At 35.3% G+C, this 20,080-nt stretch overlaps 5 protein-coding genes and 1 long non-coding RNA gene across 11 annotated transcripts in view; 3 read left to right on the top strand and 3 right to left on the bottom strand.

Annotated features, from left to right (window-relative positions):
- The first annotated feature begins 248 nt into the window (after positions 1 to 248).
- On the top strand, positions 249 to 2,360 carry LOC135839700 (hydroxysteroid dehydrogenase-like protein 1). The gene is made up of 6 exons (XM_065355846.1): positions 249 to 417; positions 499 to 773; positions 847 to 969; positions 1,051 to 1,161; positions 1,239 to 1,678; positions 1,764 to 2,360. Exons 2-6 carry the CDS (start codon positions 560 to 562, stop codon positions 1,839 to 1,841), a joined length of 966 nt encoding a protein of 321 aa, XP_065211918.1. The 5' UTR covers positions 249 to 417; positions 499 to 559; the 3' UTR covers positions 1,842 to 2,360.
- LOC135839706 (uncharacterized) lies at positions 2,121 to 6,969 on the bottom strand. The gene is made up of 2 exons (XR_010557633.1): positions 6,759 to 6,969; positions 2,121 to 2,371 (listed from the first exon to the last, which is right to left on the bottom strand). It is a non-coding gene; the product is annotated as an uncharacterized LOC135839706 (long non-coding RNA).
- LOC135839703 (fas apoptotic inhibitory molecule 1) lies at positions 6,962 to 8,414 on the top strand. The gene is made up of 4 exons (XM_065355850.1): positions 6,962 to 7,363; positions 7,468 to 7,693; positions 8,000 to 8,049; positions 8,126 to 8,414. Exons 1-4 carry the CDS (start codon positions 7,250 to 7,252, stop codon positions 8,270 to 8,272), a joined length of 537 nt encoding a protein of 178 aa, XP_065211922.1. The 5' UTR covers positions 6,962 to 7,249; the 3' UTR covers positions 8,273 to 8,414.
- On the bottom strand, positions 8,203 to 10,472 carry LOC135839701 (ribosomal RNA-processing protein 7 homolog A). The gene is made up of 7 exons (XM_065355847.1): positions 10,226 to 10,472; positions 10,010 to 10,149; positions 9,782 to 9,907; positions 9,569 to 9,692; positions 9,328 to 9,490; positions 8,915 to 9,045; positions 8,203 to 8,550 (listed from the first exon to the last, which is right to left on the bottom strand). The coding sequence occupies exons 1-7, from the start codon at positions 10,245 to 10,247 to the stop codon at positions 8,465 to 8,467; spliced, it is 792 nt and encodes a 263-aa protein (XP_065211919.1). The 5' UTR covers positions 10,248 to 10,472; the 3' UTR covers positions 8,203 to 8,464.
- Positions 10,473 to 11,841: 1,369 nt separating this feature from the next.
- Positions 11,842 to 13,737, bottom strand: LOC135839699 (nucleosomal histone kinase 1-like). The gene is made up of 2 exons (XM_065355844.1): positions 13,420 to 13,737; positions 11,842 to 13,271 (listed from the first exon to the last, which is right to left on the bottom strand). Exon 2 carries the CDS (start codon positions 13,267 to 13,269, stop codon positions 12,136 to 12,138), a length of 1,134 nt encoding a protein of 377 aa, XP_065211916.1. The 5' UTR covers positions 13,270 to 13,271; positions 13,420 to 13,737; the 3' UTR covers positions 11,842 to 12,135.
- Positions 13,738 to 13,958: 221 nt separating this feature from the next.
- olf186-M (Ki-ras-induced actin-interacting protein-IP3R-interacting domain olf186-M) overlaps positions 13,959 to 20,080 on the top strand; it is a 26,644-nt gene continuing 20,522 nt past the window's right edge. For 3 of the 6 annotated variants that reach the window (XR_010557630.1, XM_065355843.1, XM_065355839.1), the window contains exons 1-2: positions 15,188 to 15,359; positions 19,936 to 20,080. The exon at positions 19,936 to 20,080 is cut by the window's right edge and continues 81 nt beyond it. Coding sequence is in view for 4 of the 6 variants with exons in the window: in XM_065355843.1 (XP_065211915.1) it covers positions 15,341 to 15,359; positions 19,936 to 20,080 (164 nt within the window). In the remaining 2 variants the exon portion in view is untranslated. Of the gene's footprint in view, positions 14,252 to 14,367; positions 14,438 to 15,187; positions 15,360 to 15,583; positions 15,599 to 19,935 lie in introns of those variants that run through there. The other 3 variants (XM_065355841.1, XM_065355840.1, XM_065355842.1) reach the window with 3 other exon arrangements.

Here is a 20,080-nt window from a genome sequence, read left to right as displayed (position 1 = left end):
ATTATGCATGAAATTATTGAAATTTCAAGATTTTTGCACAGTTGGTCATTTCAATGATTTCATTTCATATCATTCTCTACAGATGAGAAGAGGACCCCTGTAAAATTAAAACTGAAAATTTTTGAAATCGAATTTCGAAGTTCGATTTATAAAAATGGCGGACCAGCATACTCCCTGTTATAGTGCCCATGGGCCATTGGTACCATGACGTCAGAACGTCAGTGTACGCATGTGCGCTCGCTGCTTATCACTACGCAATAAAAAATAATATTGATAACTGACCAACTGACGCGATTTTCGTTTCACTTTCAGTTATTAATTAAAACGAAAATATAATTAAATCTGAAAAGTGAAATCGTTCAGAAGCTAATATGAAACTTGAATGAACGGAATATCAAGTCACATAACTCGCATGTGGTATGTATTATATTTTACATGCTGATTAATGTTACTTCGGTCGTGTTTTGAATTACGCATGTTGCTCGAACATTGCTTCAGATCATCGCTGTGTTTCATCAGAACATCGGATCAGTAAACTGTCAGAAATTGAGCTTATAAAATGGGACTACCTCCGGATTCCGCATCTCTCATTATGCTGGAAATTGGCAAAGAACTTCGGTTTTACGAAGACACTTTAGCAACGATCGGACTGCTATATGTTGGCAAATTGAGCGTTTCGTTCGGTTTGTCGCTGTATAGAGGTTTCAAAGAGCACATCTTGACCAAACTATGTCCCAATAAAGAACTCATTTTTTCGTACGGCAATTGGGCCAGTAAGTGTCGTATTGCACGCGTAATTCGTATACCTTCAATGTGACCACTTTACTCTTATCGTTTGATTTTCAGTGGTGACCGGTGCAACCGAAGGTATGGGCAAAGCATTCGCCGAAGAGCTCGCTCGTCGCGGACTGAATATCGTTTTACTGGATACCGATCTCTCGAAGCTTAATGATATCTCGGCGGAAATTGGTAACGATCGTTTTTTGGACGATTAAAAAGTGATTTTATTTTCTCGCACTGACGTTAATTCGATCTTTTTGCGTTTTGCAGAGCAAGAAACTGGCGTCGATACTCGCATCGTTGAAGTGGATTTTTTTGACGAATTCGTTATCAACGAAAATCTCGTTGAGGTGATTAAAAGCGTGGAAATTGGCATTTTAAGTAAGTCCACGAAGAACGCGGTAAATTACAAACAGCGCGAATTAAATGTATCTATTTATTGATAATTTTGTTCGCAGTTAATTCGTTTCAGACGGTTATTCAAACGCCAACTCCGTTCACCAAGATATCTGCCGAAGAAATCAACTCGCTTTTGAACGCCAACGTCAAATCGCTCACCATGATAACGTACGTCATCTTGACCGGAATGTTGCATCGAAACAAGGGTCTGATTTTAAACGTATCTGCTTTTTCGGGCCTTTATCCGGTGCCTTTCATCTCCGTATACTCGGCTTCGAAAGCGTACACCGAATTCTTCTCTCAAGCTCTCAACATGGAGTGCCGAGGTACCGACGTCGTGGTGCAAACTGTTACGCCGGGTTTCGTTAAAACCCAACAAACGCTCGATGAAAGCGTCCTATCTTACATTTTACCTACTATGAATAATTTCGTACGTAACACGGTCGATTCGTTGGCCGTTTCTTCGAGGGTGACCGGATCTTGGCGTTTTTCTCTCGAGGTAAACTATCAAAGTGTTCAAAAGACGTCTCCGAACGAACATTTTCGAAAAGTATAATTCGGCAATTTATGTGTTTTTTTCGCAGTTATGGCTGCTGAAACGGATTCCGGAGTGCATTATGCAGATACTGGTTTACGAATTGATGAGCTCGGCTTGTAGATAGAACCCACGGCGCGGCGTCCGCAAAACCATCAAATCTGATAATATTATAGTCGATCGTTATAAGTTGTATTATTTCGTTTTATTTTTGATCTCTGTAACAAATGTCATTTTTTTCTTGTCCTAGTCTCGAGCAACGAACGTGTTTCAATTAGTATTATAGATGAACAGCGCGTATTTGTTTATTAATATTAGGTAGGTAGTGCGTAGCTATAAACATAATGTAGGTAACTCGAACGAATTAGCCATCGGCAAATGAGATGCGAAATGAAAATAGATGAAATTTGTAGCGTCTGTGGCCCAACGTTTTTCATTTTCAGTCATTTTTATTACAAAGACGTACAAATTCTTATTTTACAAGTATTATATGTATTTTTTCGTCTTCAATTTTTCATTTTGTGAAAATATCGATAATGGTTACCTTCGAATATTACCACTTTAATTTTGTTATAAGTACGCCTTGTGTTTATTCTTTTATTCGTTTAATAATTCATTTTACGCTTATAAAGTATTACGATCTGTACGAGTGGTTTTCTATTAATGACATATCAGGGATTGTACTCGGTTACTTTTTAAGTAAGTTACTAATAAGTTACTAATAGTAACTTTCGGTTACTTTTTTGAAATGTTGGTTACTAAAAGTTGCTATTTTCCTGTTTTTTTTTTCCTTTTTTTTTTTAAATTTTATCCAAAATTCTTCCCAAACAAAAATGTTTCTTTTTAAATAGCATCACTACTTTTTCAGCGTTAAATTTTTTTATTTTTAGCCAAATTTTTGTAAAAAAATGGGCTATTTGCGGTAAGTCAGACATTTTTAATTTTTACATTTTATGACCTGGAGCCTGTTCTAATTGATCAAATAAAGTCAAACTTGGGGAATGGGGTTCTCTTGGGAGCTAGAGTTGACCCCTGCAGTTGGAAGGGTCAAAGTTGAAAATTACAGAAAGGTCATTTTTTTTGGAGAAGCCTAGTTTGACCCCAAATTGATGAAAAAGGTCCAAATTCATACCATTCGTGAGTACCGACATTGTTAACAACATACCCAAAGTTCAGATTTCTAAGTCATCCCCACCCCATTTAAGGTGGAAAAAACCTGATTTCGACCCTATTTTTGACCCCACCCCACTCTTAGAATTGACCTAAGGAGCCCCAATGTCCAGCATACAATGGGATGGTGCCACTTGAGTGGATTTTGCAGGTTTCAACCTTCCAACCCTATTTGACCCTTCTCCAGGATGGAAAAAGTGGATTTTTCGGATATTTTACGTGTTTTTTGACTTTTGACCAAATTTTAGGAAAGCCTACAGCCCCTCCGAATTGACTTAGAGGGTCCAAATTTTCACAGTACAATGGGAGGATGTACCCGAAGTGCCTTTTGCAGGTTTCAACCATCCAACCCTATTTGACCCCTTTCCAGGGTCAAAAAGTGGATTTTTGTGAATTTTTTTCTTCGTTGATTATTGGTGAGTTTTCTTTTGAATTTTTTGTAGATGTTTCCCTACTCTGACGGCTATGATTTTTTTGAATTTTCGCGAGTTCTCTTTTCTAAAGTTTTTTGACGATTTTCTCGGAATTTCCTCTGTTTTCTATTTTCAAATTTTGGACAAGTTTCTCCAGTTTTGACAGACTTTTTCAACTTTGAATTTTCACGATTCTATAGTTTTGTTCTAGATAGATTGCGTGGTCATATTTTCGCTTACTTTTTGACTGCATTTTATTTTATTTCAATAGTTTTTTTTTCTGAGTTTTGTGCTTTACATAAACAAGTGATTTTTTTGCTCACATTTTTGTGATTTTTCTTCTTCCAAAAATCTTGATTTCCATTAAATTTTGATCTTTTTTTCGAGAAGGGAAGCTTTGTTTTCAAGATTTGATGACTTTGTTTTTTTCCCACTTTTTGAGGTGGATTTTTTTGCATCTTGATATCTTTCATTCGTTGATCCCTCTCAGCTCTCTCTCTCTTTGAGCGATTTTTTTTTCAAGATCGAATTATTTTTCTCTGTTGAATCCTCTCGAGTTCTGCTAGAAATTTTTTGATGATTTTTCTCAACATTTTTTTGATTAATTTCCGAATTGATAGGTACCTAATTTTAATCCTCGTGAGTTCGCTGTTCTGAATTCTTAATGATTTTTGCTGAACTGAATTTTCGAGAGTTTTCCAAAAACAAAACGTAACAAAAATTTCGATAGCAGTTCTTTCAAAAAACAAAAAAAAACCATCAAAACTATTTTTGAAAAAAAAAAAATAGCAAAAGCTCAAAACAGAAAATTATCAACTTTTCGAAAGTAAACTACTCGTAGATCAAAATGCAAAAAGAAAGCATTAAAAAAATATTGGATTCCGGAAACATAATCGAAAAATTGTACATATTAAACTACTGAAAAAATTGCAAAATTGAAAGAACACAGGGAAGTCTTTCGAAACGGAGGAACAAAATTTAATAATCTTTCATTCAAAATCAAACACAAAAATACCAATTGCAAAATAGCAGAAATGTTGACACGAGCGAGGATTTTGATGAAAAAAAATTATTCGACTGCTGAGAAATAATAATTAATAAACAATATAATTTGTAAGAAAATTCCATAAATAAAAAAAATTATTTTAGTACAGGAAACATATTAAAATCAACATGGAAGGGCGGCAGGGGAGGGGAGCGAAGATTGCAATCCAAATTTGGGAAAAAAATGATCGGTGAAAATCATTTTAAAAATTTGAATACGAAAAAATGTACCTTGCTTCAAAAAGAAAAAAAAATCCTCCATAAAAACTGTCAGAAATTTACACGATTCCAAAAAAAAAAAAAAATGGGAAAAGGGCGATAAAATTATTGAAATTGAGAAAAAATGACCAACACAGGATGAGAAAGCAGAGCAAAGATAAAGATCTGGAGAGAAAAAAAAATAGTCAACAAATAATGTTAAAAAAAAAAAAAAACTCTTTGTGATCTTTTAATACATCAAAAGCATGATTCCATAAGAATAAAACTCGAGAGCGAAATTCAAAGACAGAGTTTAGTTAAAATTTAAAAAGTTGGAAAAAATCACGAAGATTTCAGCATAAAAATTCGATTAGAAGTAGAAAAACTCCGAAAAAATTGAGGTAAAAAGCACTAGAAAATCAAGAAATCCTCAAAAAAAATTCTAAATGAGACCAACAAGTCTCAAAGTCCAAGAAAACTCACAAAAACTCGAAAAAAATCTGTAAACGGGAGAATTCCACAAAAATTTAATCAGAAAAAATTACAAAAATTTGGGGAGAAAAACGAATCGAAAAAATTCAAAACAAAATTATGGAAATTATGGAAATTATGAAAATGGAAAACTCTCGAAAATTCAGTTCAGCAAAAATCATTAAGAATTCAGAACAGAGAACTCACGAGGATTAAAATTAGGTATCAATTCGGAAGTTAATCAAAAAAATGTTGAGAAAAATCATCAAAAAATTTCTAGCAGAACTCGAGAAGATTCAACAGAGAAAAATAATTCTATCTTGAAAAAAAAATCGCTAAAAGAGAGAGAGCTGAGAGGGATCAACGAATGAAAGATATCAAGATGCAGAAAAATCCACCTCAAAAAGTGTAAATAAACAAAGTCATCAAATCTTGAAGACAAAGCTTCCCTTCTCGAAAAAAAGATCAAAATTTAATGGAAATCAAGATTTTTGGAAGAAGAAAAATCACAAAAATGTGAGCAAAAAAATCACTTGTTTATGTAAAGCACAAAACTCAGAAAAAAAAACTATTGAAATAAAATAAAATGCAGTCAAAAAGTAAGCGAAAATATGACCACGCAATCTATCTAGAACAAAACTATAGAATCGTGAAAATTCAAAGTTGAAAAAGTCTGTCAAAACTGGAGAAACTTGTCCAAAATTTGAAAATAGAAAACAGAGGAAATTCCGAGAAAATCGTCAAAAAACTTTAGAAAAGAGAACTCGCGAAAATTCAAAAAAATCATAGCCGTCAGAGTAGGGAAACATCTACAAAAAATTCAAAAGAAAACTCACCAATAATCAACGAAGAAAAAAATTCACAAAAATCCACTTTTTGACCCTGGAAAGGGGTCAAATAGGGTTGGATGGTTGAAACCTGCAAAAGGCACTTCGGGTACATCCTCCCATTGTACTGTGAAAATTTGGACCCTCTAAGTCAATTCGGAGGGGCTGTAGGCTTTCCTAAAATTTGGTCAAAAGTCAAAAAACATGTAAAATATCTGAAAAATCCACTTTTTCCACCCTGGAGAAGGGTCAAATAGGGTTGGAAGGTTGAAACCTGCAAAATCCACTCAAGTGGCACCATCCCATTGTATGCTGGACATTGGGGCTCCTTAGGTCAATTCTGAGAGTGGGGTGGGGTCAAAATCAGGTTTTTTCCACCTTAAATGGGGTGGGGATGACTTAGAAATCTGAACTTTGAGTATGTTGTTTACAATGTCGGTACTCACGAATGGTATGAATTTGGGCCTTTTTCATCAATTTGGGGCCAAACTAGGCTTCTCCAAAAAAAATGACCTTTCTGTAATTTTCAACTTTGACCCTTCCAACTGCAGTGGTCAACTCTAGCTCCCAAGAGAACCCCATTCCCCAAGTTTGACTTTATTTGATCAATTAGAACAGGCTCCAGGTCATAAAATGTAAAAAATCACCATCATGCTGAAACTTATTAATAAAAAAATGTCTGACTTACCTCAAATAGCCCATTTTTTTTAAAAATTTGGCTACAAATAAAAAAAATTTGTAACTCTGAAAACGTAGTGATGCTATTTAAATAAAAACATTTTTTTTTTGTGAAGAATTTTGGATAAAATAAAATTTTTAAAAAAAGGAAATTTTTGAAAAAACTGGAAAAAAGTAACTTTTAACCAACATTTCAAATAAGTAACCGAAAGTTACTATTAGTAACTTTAATAACTTGGTTACTTAAAAAGTAACAGAGTACAATCCCTGAAACATTGACGTTTGTGCATGATGAAATAACATGGCAAGAGGGGTTTACTTGCTGCGACTCTGACTTATTCCTTTTGTAACGATAACCGTTTACCTAAAAGGAATTATTCATTTTCAACCCTGACGATAGGATGGGATGGACAGGGCATGATCGCCAGCTATACTCTTATAAATAATACAAACTACTTAGTAATACAAACTACTTACCTATTATTACCTACACTGGTCACGAGTGCTCAGTCGCTTACCTATAGGTAGTTATATGTATCTAGGAGTCACCTTGGTAACAGCGTAAAACAAACAACAATAACGACCTGTAACTCTAGCAGGCGAATTCACAAATAGGGATGAATAGAGGAGTAGTCAATCTATCCAAGTTCAAGAATGAAAATACGCGAAATTCGTTTCTTTGTTAGTTCAATTCTAATTGCCTAATCGCAACCATACGATGCGGTCCATTTGAAATGTCTTCGGATCTCGTCGCGGTTTGGGATGTACCCTTTCACGAAGGCGTGTATACGGTAGAATTCGAACATGGAACGCTGACCGGCAAACGGATCGTTCGAGTCAATGGAAAGGTACTCGTACATACGCAATTTACACATTACACACGTACACATATGTACCTCTACCTATGTTGTACCAATTCTGTTCATCTTCAGTTATTTAATCCACTTTGCAGGAAATACTAAAGAAAGAATGGATGTTTAAGTTGGTAGGCGACGAAACGTTCGAAATTAATAAATTACAATGTACTATCAAAATTGAACCGCAAGGTTTGTTCAACTACGCGTATTCGTTGATGGTAGATGGAAAAAGTTTGGGTAGCTTTACTGAAAATCAATCCAAAATATGCTGCACGTGGCTCGTATCGTTACCGCAAGATGGCATCTATCGAGTTGTATTAGGTTAGTATTCATCCATCATCACCTACATTACACCTTTTTTACAACGTAAAGTCTCAACTCTAACAGTAAAATTTCGGTGCTAATTTTATTTTTAAAAAAGTTTGTTATTATTTAAATTAAAAATAAAAAAATTATTAATAAATCAGAAAGAAAAATTTAAAGTAAAAATGATATTAGTAGAAAAATATATTTACGACTGTTCTACGTACTTGTACCCCCAATATCAAGTACACAGTTTACATGCACATCATATTAAGCTCGAAATTGATGCGAGTGAAAATTAATGTTACGTTATTCTATTTGCAGAAAAAGATACCTTGGATGTATGGGCTAACGGAGAGAAATTAGAAGTGACGGTGAGTTTTTGAAATTTCCTTCCCACTTTTATGTTTAAGAATATCAATTTGGTATTCTGAAAAAGTATTTTCGCAGGGAGAATTTGTAGATAATGGAACGGAAATGCATTTCAAATTGGGAGATACTCGAGCGTACATTAAAGCGATTCCAAGTTACACGAAGAAGGAAGGTATAATTTATTCTTTAATCATCAACGGAGATATCATAGAACATGCAACTTGATCAACGCCATTACACTCTGGACGCCACAGGCATATAACAACAGTGTTACACTGACACCATAAAGTTCACGCGTATATAATAACAATTCGAATGAGCTGTTTCAACCATTTCAAACATAATTATACACTCGAACAAACCGTGACTAGTATTCTTATTCACTCGCAGTCGCATATACGCGTTACCATGATTGGATCAAAATGGTTTGAACTTGCGTTGGACTTTTAGCGTTTCCACTTTTTTCTTATCGTCTTCAAACTTTTTTCTCAATGTTATTAAATCTGAAAATGAGTAAAATATAGGATACAACATTTTCTGCCAAGTGCCAATAGTACAATAGCGTAGGTGAAAGTACCGGGTGTCCAAGAATAAGGGTTTTCGATATGTTCTCTTCTGATAAGCCAAAATGGGGAACAATTAATTTACCCAAGTGAAAGTTGAAAAATTGAACAACAATCGAAAAAATGTGCTGTTGAATTGTTCTGTTTCGATGCAAAATGAAACAATCACTCAAACGCCCATTTTTAAAATGATTATTCAATTTTCCAATTTTCCATCAGGAAATTTTCTCTTCTCTTAGATAACATCAAGATCCTTTATTCTTGGGCACCCGGTATTTAAAGATATATAAATAGCTGAACTTACGGTTCATCTTCGATTCTTTGATTTGAAAGCTGTAAAAATTCATCAACGCTTTTTTCTTTTTCTTCCTCAACATTTTTCTTGCAACGTTGTCTTTTACGCTTTGTTTGCGAGCAAAACCAGGATTTCGACTTCTGCTTAGAAAAATCAACGAATAAATAAACAAAATAATAATCATAAATGGAAGGTATTTCATTACGAAAACGAAATGATGAAAAATCGATAATAAAATAATGAAAAATTGATCGAGTTATTATATTTTTGTAATTTTGTAACGCAGGGTGCTTCATAAACGTTCTGCTCAGCAGCACTACTCGACCAACATACTAGATCAACGAAATTAGAGATGACATTCATTTCGTAATCGTAATAATCGAGTGCCGAATACTGAAATGAACAAGCGAAGACCTACAAACCTTTTAGACACTGGTATCCAACCATCTTGGTCAGATTCGGCCACGCTTTTTGCCAAAGATCTTTTCTGCGCTTCGTTTGTATCCTGTTGCGCCATATAAGAATCGATTTCTTTTTGCATTTCAACAGGATCGGGAAAGCTGGCATTGTACGCCGCACACCATTCTAAAATTAAAACGCAATCGCAATTTGAAAAAAAAATACTCGCAACAGTTCAGAGACAGTAAAATTTTTCGTTTATACTTTTTAGACCAGTAGTCAACGTCTTCTGACTGCACGCATCAGATAAAGTTGTTCCTTCTTCCAAAGCCAAGACATTCTGCAAACTTGCAGCCGAGTTGAAAACAACGTAACCGATTTTATATCCCTGCAAATCGCAGTATCGTAATTATAATTCAACTAACGATATCGTGTTTTTAAAAAGTAACGCTTTGAATTCATAATGTATAAGCTTACTGTTACTGTTTTTGGAACGGAAACCTGGCCGTCGTCTTGAATCACTTTGTTTTGTGCTGCGTCTGTGTTTGCAAAACTAACCGACTGGATGGATCCAAACTTACTAAATAAGCACTTGAAGGATTCCTTTAAACATTGAACGAATAATGAAAGGAGTACGCAACCGGGCAACCAGATTACAAATTTACGAATGCCAAAATCAGTTTAATATCTGACGGTCTTCCTTACCTCGGTACAATATGGGGGAACATTGCAAACGAATAATGTCAAATCGGATGGTCTTTCGTTGATTTTGTCCCTTACTTTGTGCTGCTTTATGAATAGCTGATGAGATACGCCACGTTTTTCGTCAAATTTCACAAATATTGCTGTAATATAACGCAGCTTTAATTTAATCAAATCATCATGAGACATGGAGTAATCAGACAAGGAATTTATACTCACTCTTGAATTCTGTTTTCTTCATCTTCGCTTTTTTACGCAACGATCTGTGAAAGTATTACTTATAGATGCGTGCATCTGTCAAGAGTTAATTAGTAAAATATTGAAACGCTCCTCGAAGCTAAATAAACCGATATTCAATTCAATTTTCTCAAAAAAATTCAAAATTTCAAATATCTCAAAGCATGAACTGATAACAATTTTCTCATCCAATATTCAACGATCTTCATCGTAGTCGTACATGGATGGATATTGGATGGATCAACATGGTCACGCTGAATGATAACAGGAACTGAAACAAGAATCAGGAACAGGGATGTCTAGCTAGCCAATAGCCATTAGCCATTAGCCGTTAGCTTATTGAATTTTTGACGTTTAGCCATTAGCCATTAGCCAGCCAATCAAGAAAAAATTTAGCCATTAGCCAGCTTTAGCCAATTGATTTTGGCTAAAAATGATTGGCTAAAATTGAAAATAATTAGGTGAGGAAATGGGTTTCCTGTGGGTAAAAAAAATTAAAATTTTAAAATTCGTAATAAAATCAAAAGCAAAAGACCAAAAAAGTAGTTTGACATTGGCGGTTCCGGTTTTTTTTTCTGAATTTTTTTCAATGATCGTTGTGTTCCAGAAAATTAGTGAAAAATCAGTTTATGAATATAATCAAATAATGAGTGAATGCGAATAATTGTGATTCACGTTTGTGAAATAATAATCATTTCCTAAAACTATAAATAATATCTATAATGGGAATGTGCTCATTTAGAGGAGTATTTAGAGGGGTCACTCGATTTTTAAAAAATCATAAAATTAGCCAGCTAATAGCCAGCCAATAGCCAGCCAATGAAGAGACATTAGCCAATAGCCGTTAGCTTAGCCAAAGCACTAAATTTTTTTAGCTTTAGCCGTTAGCTTTAGCCAATCCCATTGGCTAGACATCCCTGATCAGGAAGCAGGAACCGTTACGTTACGGGCGATGGATTTTTCAATTTTTAGTGACGTGACTGTGACCTGTGACGTGGTGTAGTAACGTAACGTAACGCAACGTAACTTCGTAAGAAAACGATGACGGCCTCAACGTTTTCAAATTTTTCATTTTTTTTTTACAAAAATGTCGAAAATTATTCATTATACGAAATTAAATGTTCTTTTAGTACTTATTCATTTTTTTAATGTATTTTTATATTTATTTCTCATTGCAGTTATGCAACAAAATTATGCTACATATTATTTGTCTTTGTCTTCATAAAATCATAATCATCATAATTACTCTTTATAGATAAATTTGATGATGATGAGTATTGTCAATACTCATCATCATCAAATTTCATAGTCATTACTCAATACTATTGAGTTATGACTATGTTTGTTCTTGTTGCATCTTAGTTGCATGCATCACCTTTCATATTCATCGACTCAAGTTTGATTTTATTTCAGTTTCACTGATTTTGGTTTCATCAAGAATGAAGATATTTATGTCTTGATGACTGATGAAGTGATGAGAAGTTGAGAACATGAGCGATATGATACTTTGATGCTAAATGAAAACGTGTAAATAATTTCTGTTTCATATTTTTTTCGTCTTTCGGTTTGTTTAATTTAAACAAATGAATAACTGTATGTTCACGAGCAGTAATACTGTTTATTCACAAAATGTTATTACGCAATTTTTTTAAAAAAATTAAGAAAAAAAACTTAGAAAAAAGGATATTACATAAAAATTAGAACGATTATCGCGATACAACTAATACGAAACAAGGTTGACAGCAACAGTTTGAGACGTACGTCAAAATGAGAAAACAATCAGCGGACATATTATTACCAACATCGGTTTTCACAAAATATAAACTCGGCTAATTATAATGATAGAGAGGCGGGTGAGGAGGGGGAGAACAGTTGATGAAATATCAAAATGCTCATTTCATCTTGGATGAAGCGGAACGTCCCTTACCTCTAATATTTTTACTTATCTTTGACGTAATATCATTTTCATCCGGAATATTTCTGCTTCTTGTACGAGGTAATTTCACGTCTACGCTTTGTATTGGGTCACCGTTAGAGCTGTCGAAGAGCACTTCGTCATTTGTAGCATTACGTTTACGTCGTTTGGGTGTGCCGGAATCAGTTGAAACGCTTCTCAGTACACTCTTGGCACGTTCGTAATCCGGCGTTTCGTCGTGTCGTAGCTGATTAACGTACTTCAGATAATTAACGATATTAGTAGGAACTCGATTTTTCAAAGAATCCAAATCCGACATCAAGTCGATTTTCTTTTGATGCACAACGGCGGGCGTTTTTAGGCACTTGGACCATGGAAATTCGTAACCGCACCAAGCTAGAATATTATAACCGAGTATTTCTAAATCTCCTCGCATAGTTCCGACTCCCGAATGGCTATCTCTACTACAGTACAGCAGCGTGCCGTTATGCTGTTTTTTCTTATCCGGTTTAAATACCGGATCGGTGGTATATTTATCTATAATACCGAAATCGATGAGGTAAACTTGGTCATTTTTCGAGTTATATTTCAACAATAGATTCTCCGGTTTAATATCCATATGAGCGTATCCCTTCTCGTGAATGTACATTAGAGAATCGATGATTTGCGAACAAAACGTAGTCAATAATTTGAGATCGATCGATTCGCCAGCGCCTTTGAGTCGACTGCTGATAGGATCGCCAAACCTTTCCATAATTAGAAATCGATGATCGACGTTGTTCGTCACGTGAGTTCCGCTGCCCATGTACTTTGGCAAACCGAGAAACGACAGTTTCATTTTTTTCTTCCAATCCTCGATCAATTCGGGTTTTAGAAATCTGATGAAGAAATTTTTTTCCACAAATAAAGGCCCGTTACCGTGCGGTTCTACTTTAGCGGCGTACGTCGTTGATTCGGTTGATCCTTGTTTTTTCACGCTGTAAATTACACCGAAACCGCCCGCGCCGATTGGTTCCATTATCGACCAACTGACTTTGAATGTATCAGTCAGTATCACGCCTTTGGATAATTTCACCGGAGCAACTTTGCGTCCTTTTCTTTTGTCCGCCATATCTGAAATTCGAGTTGGAAGTTATTATCGAATATTATTAAATTCACGCGCAACGCTTCGAAACTTGAAATCGATGCACTGATAACGAAATAACGGACAAAACGCCACATGAGTACGCTCTGCGACGTTATCTTTCGAAAGTCAACTTACCTCTCGAGGAAACAATTACAATCTTACAATCGGGTATTCGCAATAATTGGAAATATTTTCAGAATCTTTTCGAGAACCGTTGAACTACAGAATCCTGAACACTGGACCAGCCGGTAGAATAATAATTCTATAACGAATCATTTTCGCGCAACGTAACTTGGATTCATTATACTGTTGTCACGAATGCGAGACAAAATGTTCTATTCTCCAACTTCGATTCGAATTGAATAAATATCCGGTGAACTAGCAAAACCAAAACGAAAACTAAAATCAAAAAGACAAACAGCACGAAGCAGACGATGATGAAGCCATGAGCACGAATTCGGAATTTTGCAAAAATTTGAAACAAAAATCTGACAAGCAATCGAGTAATCGGATTGGTTGTTGCAAATTGTAATTCGTTCGTTGATTGGATGACTATAAAAACAGAATGATAACGTTTTGTTGTACATAATTTTCACTGCAGGTGGCGTTGCTGTTGGAAAGTTTCAAGGGCAAAGTGAAGAGGGGGGTTCAAAATACGAAAGAAAAACAATCCTGGTATCGTCACAATTTTTTTATCAGCTCAATGATGGTTCGTGAGGAAATCCTTTTTTCTATTCTAAAAATTGTTGAATTGTGCGTTGTAAAATGAAAAACTGCGAATATACGTAACTGTGATTATGTTTACCAATTAATTGTCCATCCTTCGTCCACTATTTTTGATTTTTAATCGTGATCGTAACAATTATCATTTCATCATTTTCAGGCGATGGAAACTGTCTTACTGGGATTGGTACGACGAACTTGTAAATCGTGATCCATTTTCTTCTACTCGTTCCAAATTTCAGCGGTAATAAGCGATATTTCGCGAGTGGAGCGATGACTATTCCACTTCTGTGCAGGGCTCGAGCCCTCGAGGTTAACGATGGATGATCCGAGTAATCAATAATTTCATTTTATTTTCAGGTGTTTATTTCATCGCAGAGCACTTGGTAATTACGGAATGTTTGCGTGAGCTTCGTTAATTACTGGTCGAGTAAGTCGTATTCATTCGCTTAATCTCATTTTCTTTTATTACGGATTATTGTACATATATCTTCTTTCGACTTGAATCATTGACACCACAAACACTACTGATAGTAGACAGCAGCCTTATAGGTACGAGATGGCGATGCGGCGGACTCAATTATGTATTTCTCGGTTGAGAACACCGTGAAGTTGACTGAACATGTTCGTAATTATACGATGTATCGTGTCGTATGTCATGTCGCGAATTTGCAACTTGGCTTCTCAGTGGTTCATCGATTTGAAAATAGGCACGTTCGCGTACCGTTCGAATAAATAAACTAATGAAAACTTACCAAAGTTACGCACAAATCGATAGCGAATATTGCTCTTTTCGTGCTCTTCGCGCCGAAAAATAAACACACCTTGAGAAAAGTAACATCCTTTGGTACTATACGGACACAAAATGATGCGACAAGTTTAATAATATTTCGTCTTAGATAACCGAGATTTTCGTAGCAGTAGGCAGGCTCAAATTTATCTGCTATTTACTTATACTTACTTTCTTTAAATAGCCAACTAAACGTGTGTAGCTGTGTACCTGCCTACGTACGGTATCATTGAATAAACAGAGATTACCTACAGAATTGCAGCGAAAAATAGAGAATGATGACTATACGACAAATTAAAATCTACGCTGCTTTCTTTTCACAAAATTCTAGTATAAATACGAGTCTCGCATCGAATTCCATGTGCTATACTTACAAGTTCCATCTTTCGTTGTTGATACGAATGTTAAAGTGTTTCAATATGGAAATTGGGATTGGATTCGTTTTGAGTAAACTTTTTTCATTTTAAAATTCGTTTCTTTTGAATGACGATCGGTTCGAGATAAGTTTCAAAACATCCGCGAAATACCATAATTCTCGCAATCATGTCTAAACGTCCACCAAGTAAGAAATTGGTTTGTTTTCTTCCTGTTTGGTGAATTTGCACATTTCGTTAGTCAATACGTTTAACGATATAACTAAGGTTAATCGTTTTAATTGTAAGATAATCAGTACAACTATTTTACGTCAATACTGTCAATAGTACATATGGTACCTCTACCTATCGTACGTACGAATTAACCACATTATTCTGATTTTATGTCTTGTATGCTTTCACGATTGAGTAGAGATGGACGAATCAGGTATTATTCGCAATAATACTTTTTTTTCGATCATTTTTCATCTGTTTAAACGAAGTTTACGTTATGGCATCATGCTTCTTCATTTTTTAATTTTTATTATTAGTACCAGGGCTCGGATTTTTCATGATACAGCATGTTTTTTGTATGCCTAGGGGATTGAGAATTTTTGAATTATTATTGCGATTCGTAAAATTCCCAGTAAAATGAGTCTAATTTGTTAGAACATAATATATTTTTGCATATTTTACGTACGTATAAGAGCTTTAAAAAACACATCTATGCATTTTTGAGGGAATTTTCCAGGTTTTTAGAGAATTTTTAAATTTCAACATTTTTAGCGAATATTCCATCGAAGTTAAAATTAATGTTTGTACTACATTTGGCCAATTTTTCATTTTTTTTTAATAGTCGCGGAGGCCACTTGAGTATAAATTGCACCCCCCCCCCCCGATCCTCCGAGACAACTTTTTTCTTAAAGGGGGCGTCCTAAGGAACATTTCTAGCCCTTGTACTCAAAAAAAAAAGTGACCCTACGTACAAAATGGCGGCCATTTTGATTGACAGGTCAGCCGAAATCGCAAATTTTGCGTTTCAACATAGGACTTGCACAAAATTTTTCAAACTGTACAAAAGTAGATCGAAAGATCAAGCAAAAATTTATCACCTGTCAAAATTTCAAGTGCAAAAGTGCGTTTTTCGATTTTTGGTAAATTTTTGAAAATCAAATTTAGGCCAAAAATGAAGGGAAAAATCAAAATTTTACCAAATTGACCAAGAAAGCTGAAATTTAGGATACATCCTATTTTCGACATGCCAAATCGATTGGAAACTGTTTCAACCCGTTTTGAGCAGTTCTGGAGCCTCCAGCAGATTTTTAAAACTCGAAATTCCCACAAAATTCCATGAAATTGGAGTTGGAAAGCTGAAATTTATTCTGCAAACTAATTCCAATACGCTAAAAAATACTGTAGGTGAATTTCAAGTCGTTTTGGAGCCCCCGGCGACTTTTTTGAAAATTCCTGGAGCCTCGGTCAGATTTTTTAAACATTACATTTTCACAAAATTTCATCAAATGGAGATGAAAAGCTGAAATTTACTCTACACTCCAATTATAACACCCTCTGAAGACCACTTCAGGTGGGTTCAAATCATTTTGGAGCCTCCAGCGACTTTTTGAAAATTACTGGAGCCTCCAGTAGATTTTTGAAACTTGAAATTACCGCAACATTTTACCAAATGGAGTTGGCAAGCTGAAATTTACTTCGCAAACTAATTTCAATACGATATGAAGTCGACTACATGGTGGTTTCAAATGGTTTTAAATGGTTTTGAAGCTTCCAGCTACTTCTTGGAAATTTTAATTTTCCAAAAAAACACCATACGACCTCTCAGAAAGTGGCTGGAGGCTCCAAAACGACTTGAAATCCACCAGCAGACGACTTCGTAGCATATTAAAATTAGTTTGCAAAATGAATGTTGACTTTCCATATCCGTTTGATGAAAGGAGAGATTTCGATAAGGCCATTTTTTAGCACCAGACAGTTTAGAGCCCCCCACTTTGGACACCCCTGAAAAAGGCATTTTTGCACATATTTTTTTCATTCATTCAATTTTACCCGTAACTTTCAAAATTGAGCTATTTTGGGCCAAATTCTGAGATTATACTCTACGAAGCAAAATCTCGGAATTTGGCCCAAAAAAGGTTAATTTTGAAAGTTACAGGAAAAATCAAATGAAAAATTATCGAGCACGTGCCAGTGTGGTTCCAATGTAGGTAAATTCTTCAATTTATTTGAAAAAATGTGCTTAAACACCTTTTTTAGGGGTGCCTAAAGTGGGGGGGGGGGCTCTAAAAAAAGGGTTCAAAATTACGAATATACATACACAGAGCTTAATTCAACTTTTTCGCCTAGGTATTGAATATATGTCTCAAAACGTTACGTTTGGCGCAAATTGCAGGTTTCCAGTTTTCCAGGGGTTCCCAAAATAACGAAATTATGAAAAATGGGAAAATTGGATTTTTGAGTACCAGCGAAAATTTTAATTGAGCTCAAAATTTGGTAGGATGGGGGTCTTTCAGATACTAATAAACAGGGCTGGTGGAACGGAACAGAACGGAACAATAAACAAATCAAGAAAAAATCTTATTCAGAACGGAACAGAACGGAACAGAACAAAATGAACAAAACCAGAACAGAACAAATAAGATAACGAAGTGTTCTTGAACAGAACAGAACAGAACAAAACAGAAAAAAATGGAACGGAACAGAACAGAACAAATTTCAGCTTTCCAAATTCCATCTTCATTTGGTAAAATTTAGTGGAAATTTCGATTCTCAAAAGGTCAATAATCTGCTGGAAGGTTGCAGAAAATGCAGAATTGCTCAAAATGGCTGAAAATCATTTTCAATTGATTCGGTGTGACAAGATTACCTATAAGTAGCACATTCCAAATTCTGGTTTTCTAGATAAATTTTCAGAATTTTGTAAAATTTTGATTTTTTTCTCATTTTGTGACCAACTTTGAGTTTAAAAAAATTAAATTCATCTTTGAAATTTTCAGAATTTCGGATGTGTCAAATTTTGCATGTTAATTTGTTAATTTGATGATTTGATCTAGCTTTGTCTAGTTCAATTCAAAAAATTTTCTGCCAGGTAGGATACCCCCCCCCCCCTTTGTTAAAACGGAACGGAACAGAACAGAACAAACGGAACGGAACAGAACAGAACAAATGGAACGGAACGGAACAGAACAGAACGGAACAAAAAAATGATGAGCAAAACGGAACAGAACAGTAAAAATGCGAAGTGATTTGTTCATGAACGGAACGGAACAAAACGATCGTTTCGGTCACCAGCCCTGCTAATAAACTGTAAAAAGCTTTTCAGCGGGGTTTGGAGGGGTAGGTCCCGGTAGGTCTAAAATGGTGGTTCCAAAATTTTCAAAAAATTGAAACCCCCTAAAGTTTTTTGAAAATAATGCTCAGTGGTTCCTAAAATTATTTTTTTATTCGCAACTTTGGGAACCCCTTCATGGAGCCCAAAAATGGTCATTTTTTGTTAACTAACCACGGATTCGTATTTGAGACATTTATTACAACATTTTAAGAGTGGTTCAGTCGATAACTGTCTGGTGCCAAAAAATGGCCTTATCGATCCCCCTCCTTTTTGGGAAATTTAAAGTTTCAAAAATCTACTGGAGGCTCCAGTAATTTTCAAAAAATTGCCAGATGCTCCAAAACGACTTGAAATCCCTCTGCAGTTGACTTCGTAGTGTATTGAAATTAGTTTGCAGAATAAATTTCAGCTTTCCAACTCCATTTTTGTGAAATTTTGGAGAAATTTCAAGTTTCAAAAATTTATAAATTTCAGCTTTCCAACTCCATTTTTGTGAAATTTTGGAGAAATTTCAAGTTTCAAAAATTTGCTGGAGGCTCCAGAACTGCTCAAAACGGGTTGAAACCGTTTTTTGGGGGAAATTTCAGGTTTCAAAAATCTACTGGAGGCTCCAGTAATTTTCAAAAACTCGCTGGAGGCTCCAAAACGACTTGAAATTCACCTGCAGTACTTCGTAGCGTATTGAAATTAGTTTTTAGAATAAATTTCAGCTTTCCAACTCCATTTTGGTGAAATTTTGTGGGAATTTCGAGTTTCAAAAATCTGCTGGAGGCTCCAGAACTGATCAAAACGGGTTGAAACAGTTTCCAATCAATTTGGCATTTCGAAAATAGGGTATATCCCAACTTTCAGCTTTCTTGGTCAATTTGGTAAAATTTTGATTTTTTCCCTCATTTTTGGCCTACATTTGATTTTCAAAAATTCACCAAAAATCGAAAAACGCACTTTAGCACTTGAAATTTTGACAGTTGATCAATTTTTGCTTGATCTTTCGATCTACCTTTGTACAGTTAGAAAAATTTAGTGCAAGTCCTGTGTTGGAACTCAAAATCTGCGATTTCGGCTGACCTGTCAATTAAAATGGCCGCCATTTTGTATGTAAGGCCACTTTTTTTTGAGTACAAGAGCTAGAAATGTTCCTTAGGAATCCCCCTTTCAGAAAAAAGTTGTCTCGGAGGATAGACCGGGGGGGGGGGGGGTGCAATAGATCCTCAAGCGGGCTCCCCGACTATCAATTTTCTAAGAAAAAAAAATCATGGTAAAACATATAAAATAAAACACTGTGTTTTTGCTTTTTCATGCGCGGAATATGAATAATTTTTTAGCGCATATTCAGGAAGAAAGACTTATCCGAGCCCTGATGATTATTGCCTGTTATAATATTTATTCGAGTACCTATGGCGATAATTATTACGAATGAATTTATGTGCACTGTGCAGGAAGAGAACGAATTCAAAATCGCGCGCAAGAGTGGGTGAAAAAACTGCATCCGGATGCGTTACGCAATCGCTTACGAAATTTTCGCAGATACGTGATCTCGGCGACGATTGAGAAACGCGATTCCAGTTCAACCCCTGTCGCTAC

This window comes from Planococcus citri, chromosome 3, assembly GCF_950023065.1.
Source record: "Planococcus citri chromosome 3, ihPlaCitr1.1, whole genome shotgun sequence".
In the NCBI taxonomy this organism is placed as follows: Eukaryota; Metazoa; Arthropoda; class Insecta; order Hemiptera; family Pseudococcidae; genus Planococcus; species Planococcus citri.
This window is presented reverse-complemented; position numbering and strand designations above follow the sequence as displayed.

Bases quoted from the DNA above. Each gene is read 5' to 3' on its own strand.
- LOC135839701 (XM_065355847.1), bottom strand. From the start codon at position 10,247: ATGAAGAAAACAGAATTCAAGA. The intron at 9,491-9,568 runs GTATAAACGAAA...TTTTAATTTTAG, and splicing joins GTTGACTACTGGTCTAAAAA to AATGGTGTGCGGCGTACAAT. The intron at 9,046-9,327 runs GTTTGTAGGTCT...TTTTCTAAGCAG, and splicing joins TGGATACCAGTGTCTAAAAG to AAGTCGAAATCCTGGTTTTG.
- LOC135839700 (XM_065355846.1), top strand. From the start codon at position 560: ATGGGACTACCTCCGGATTCCGCATCTCTCATTATGCTGGAAATTGGC. The intron at 774-846 runs GTAAGTGTCGTA...TTTGATTTTCAG, and splicing joins TTCGTACGGCAATTGGGCCA to TGGTGACCGGTGCAACCGAA. The intron at 1,162-1,238 runs GTAAGTCCACGA...TTTTGTTCGCAG, and splicing joins CGTGGAAATTGGCATTTTAA to TTAATTCGTTTCAGACGGTT.
- LOC135839699 (XM_065355844.1), bottom strand. From the start codon at position 13,269: ATGGCGGACAAAAGAAAAGGACGCAAAGTTGCTCCGGTGAAATTATCC.
- LOC135839703 (XM_065355850.1), top strand. From the start codon at position 7,250: ATGTCTTCGGATCTCGTCGCGGTTTGGGATGTACCCTTTCACGAAGGC. The intron at 7,364-7,467 runs GTACTCGTACAT...TCCACTTTGCAG, and splicing joins TCGTTCGAGTCAATGGAAAG to GAAATACTAAAGAAAGAATG. The intron at 8,050-8,125 runs GTGAGTTTTTGA...GTATTTTCGCAG, and splicing joins GAGAGAAATTAGAAGTGACG to GGAGAATTTGTAGATAATGG.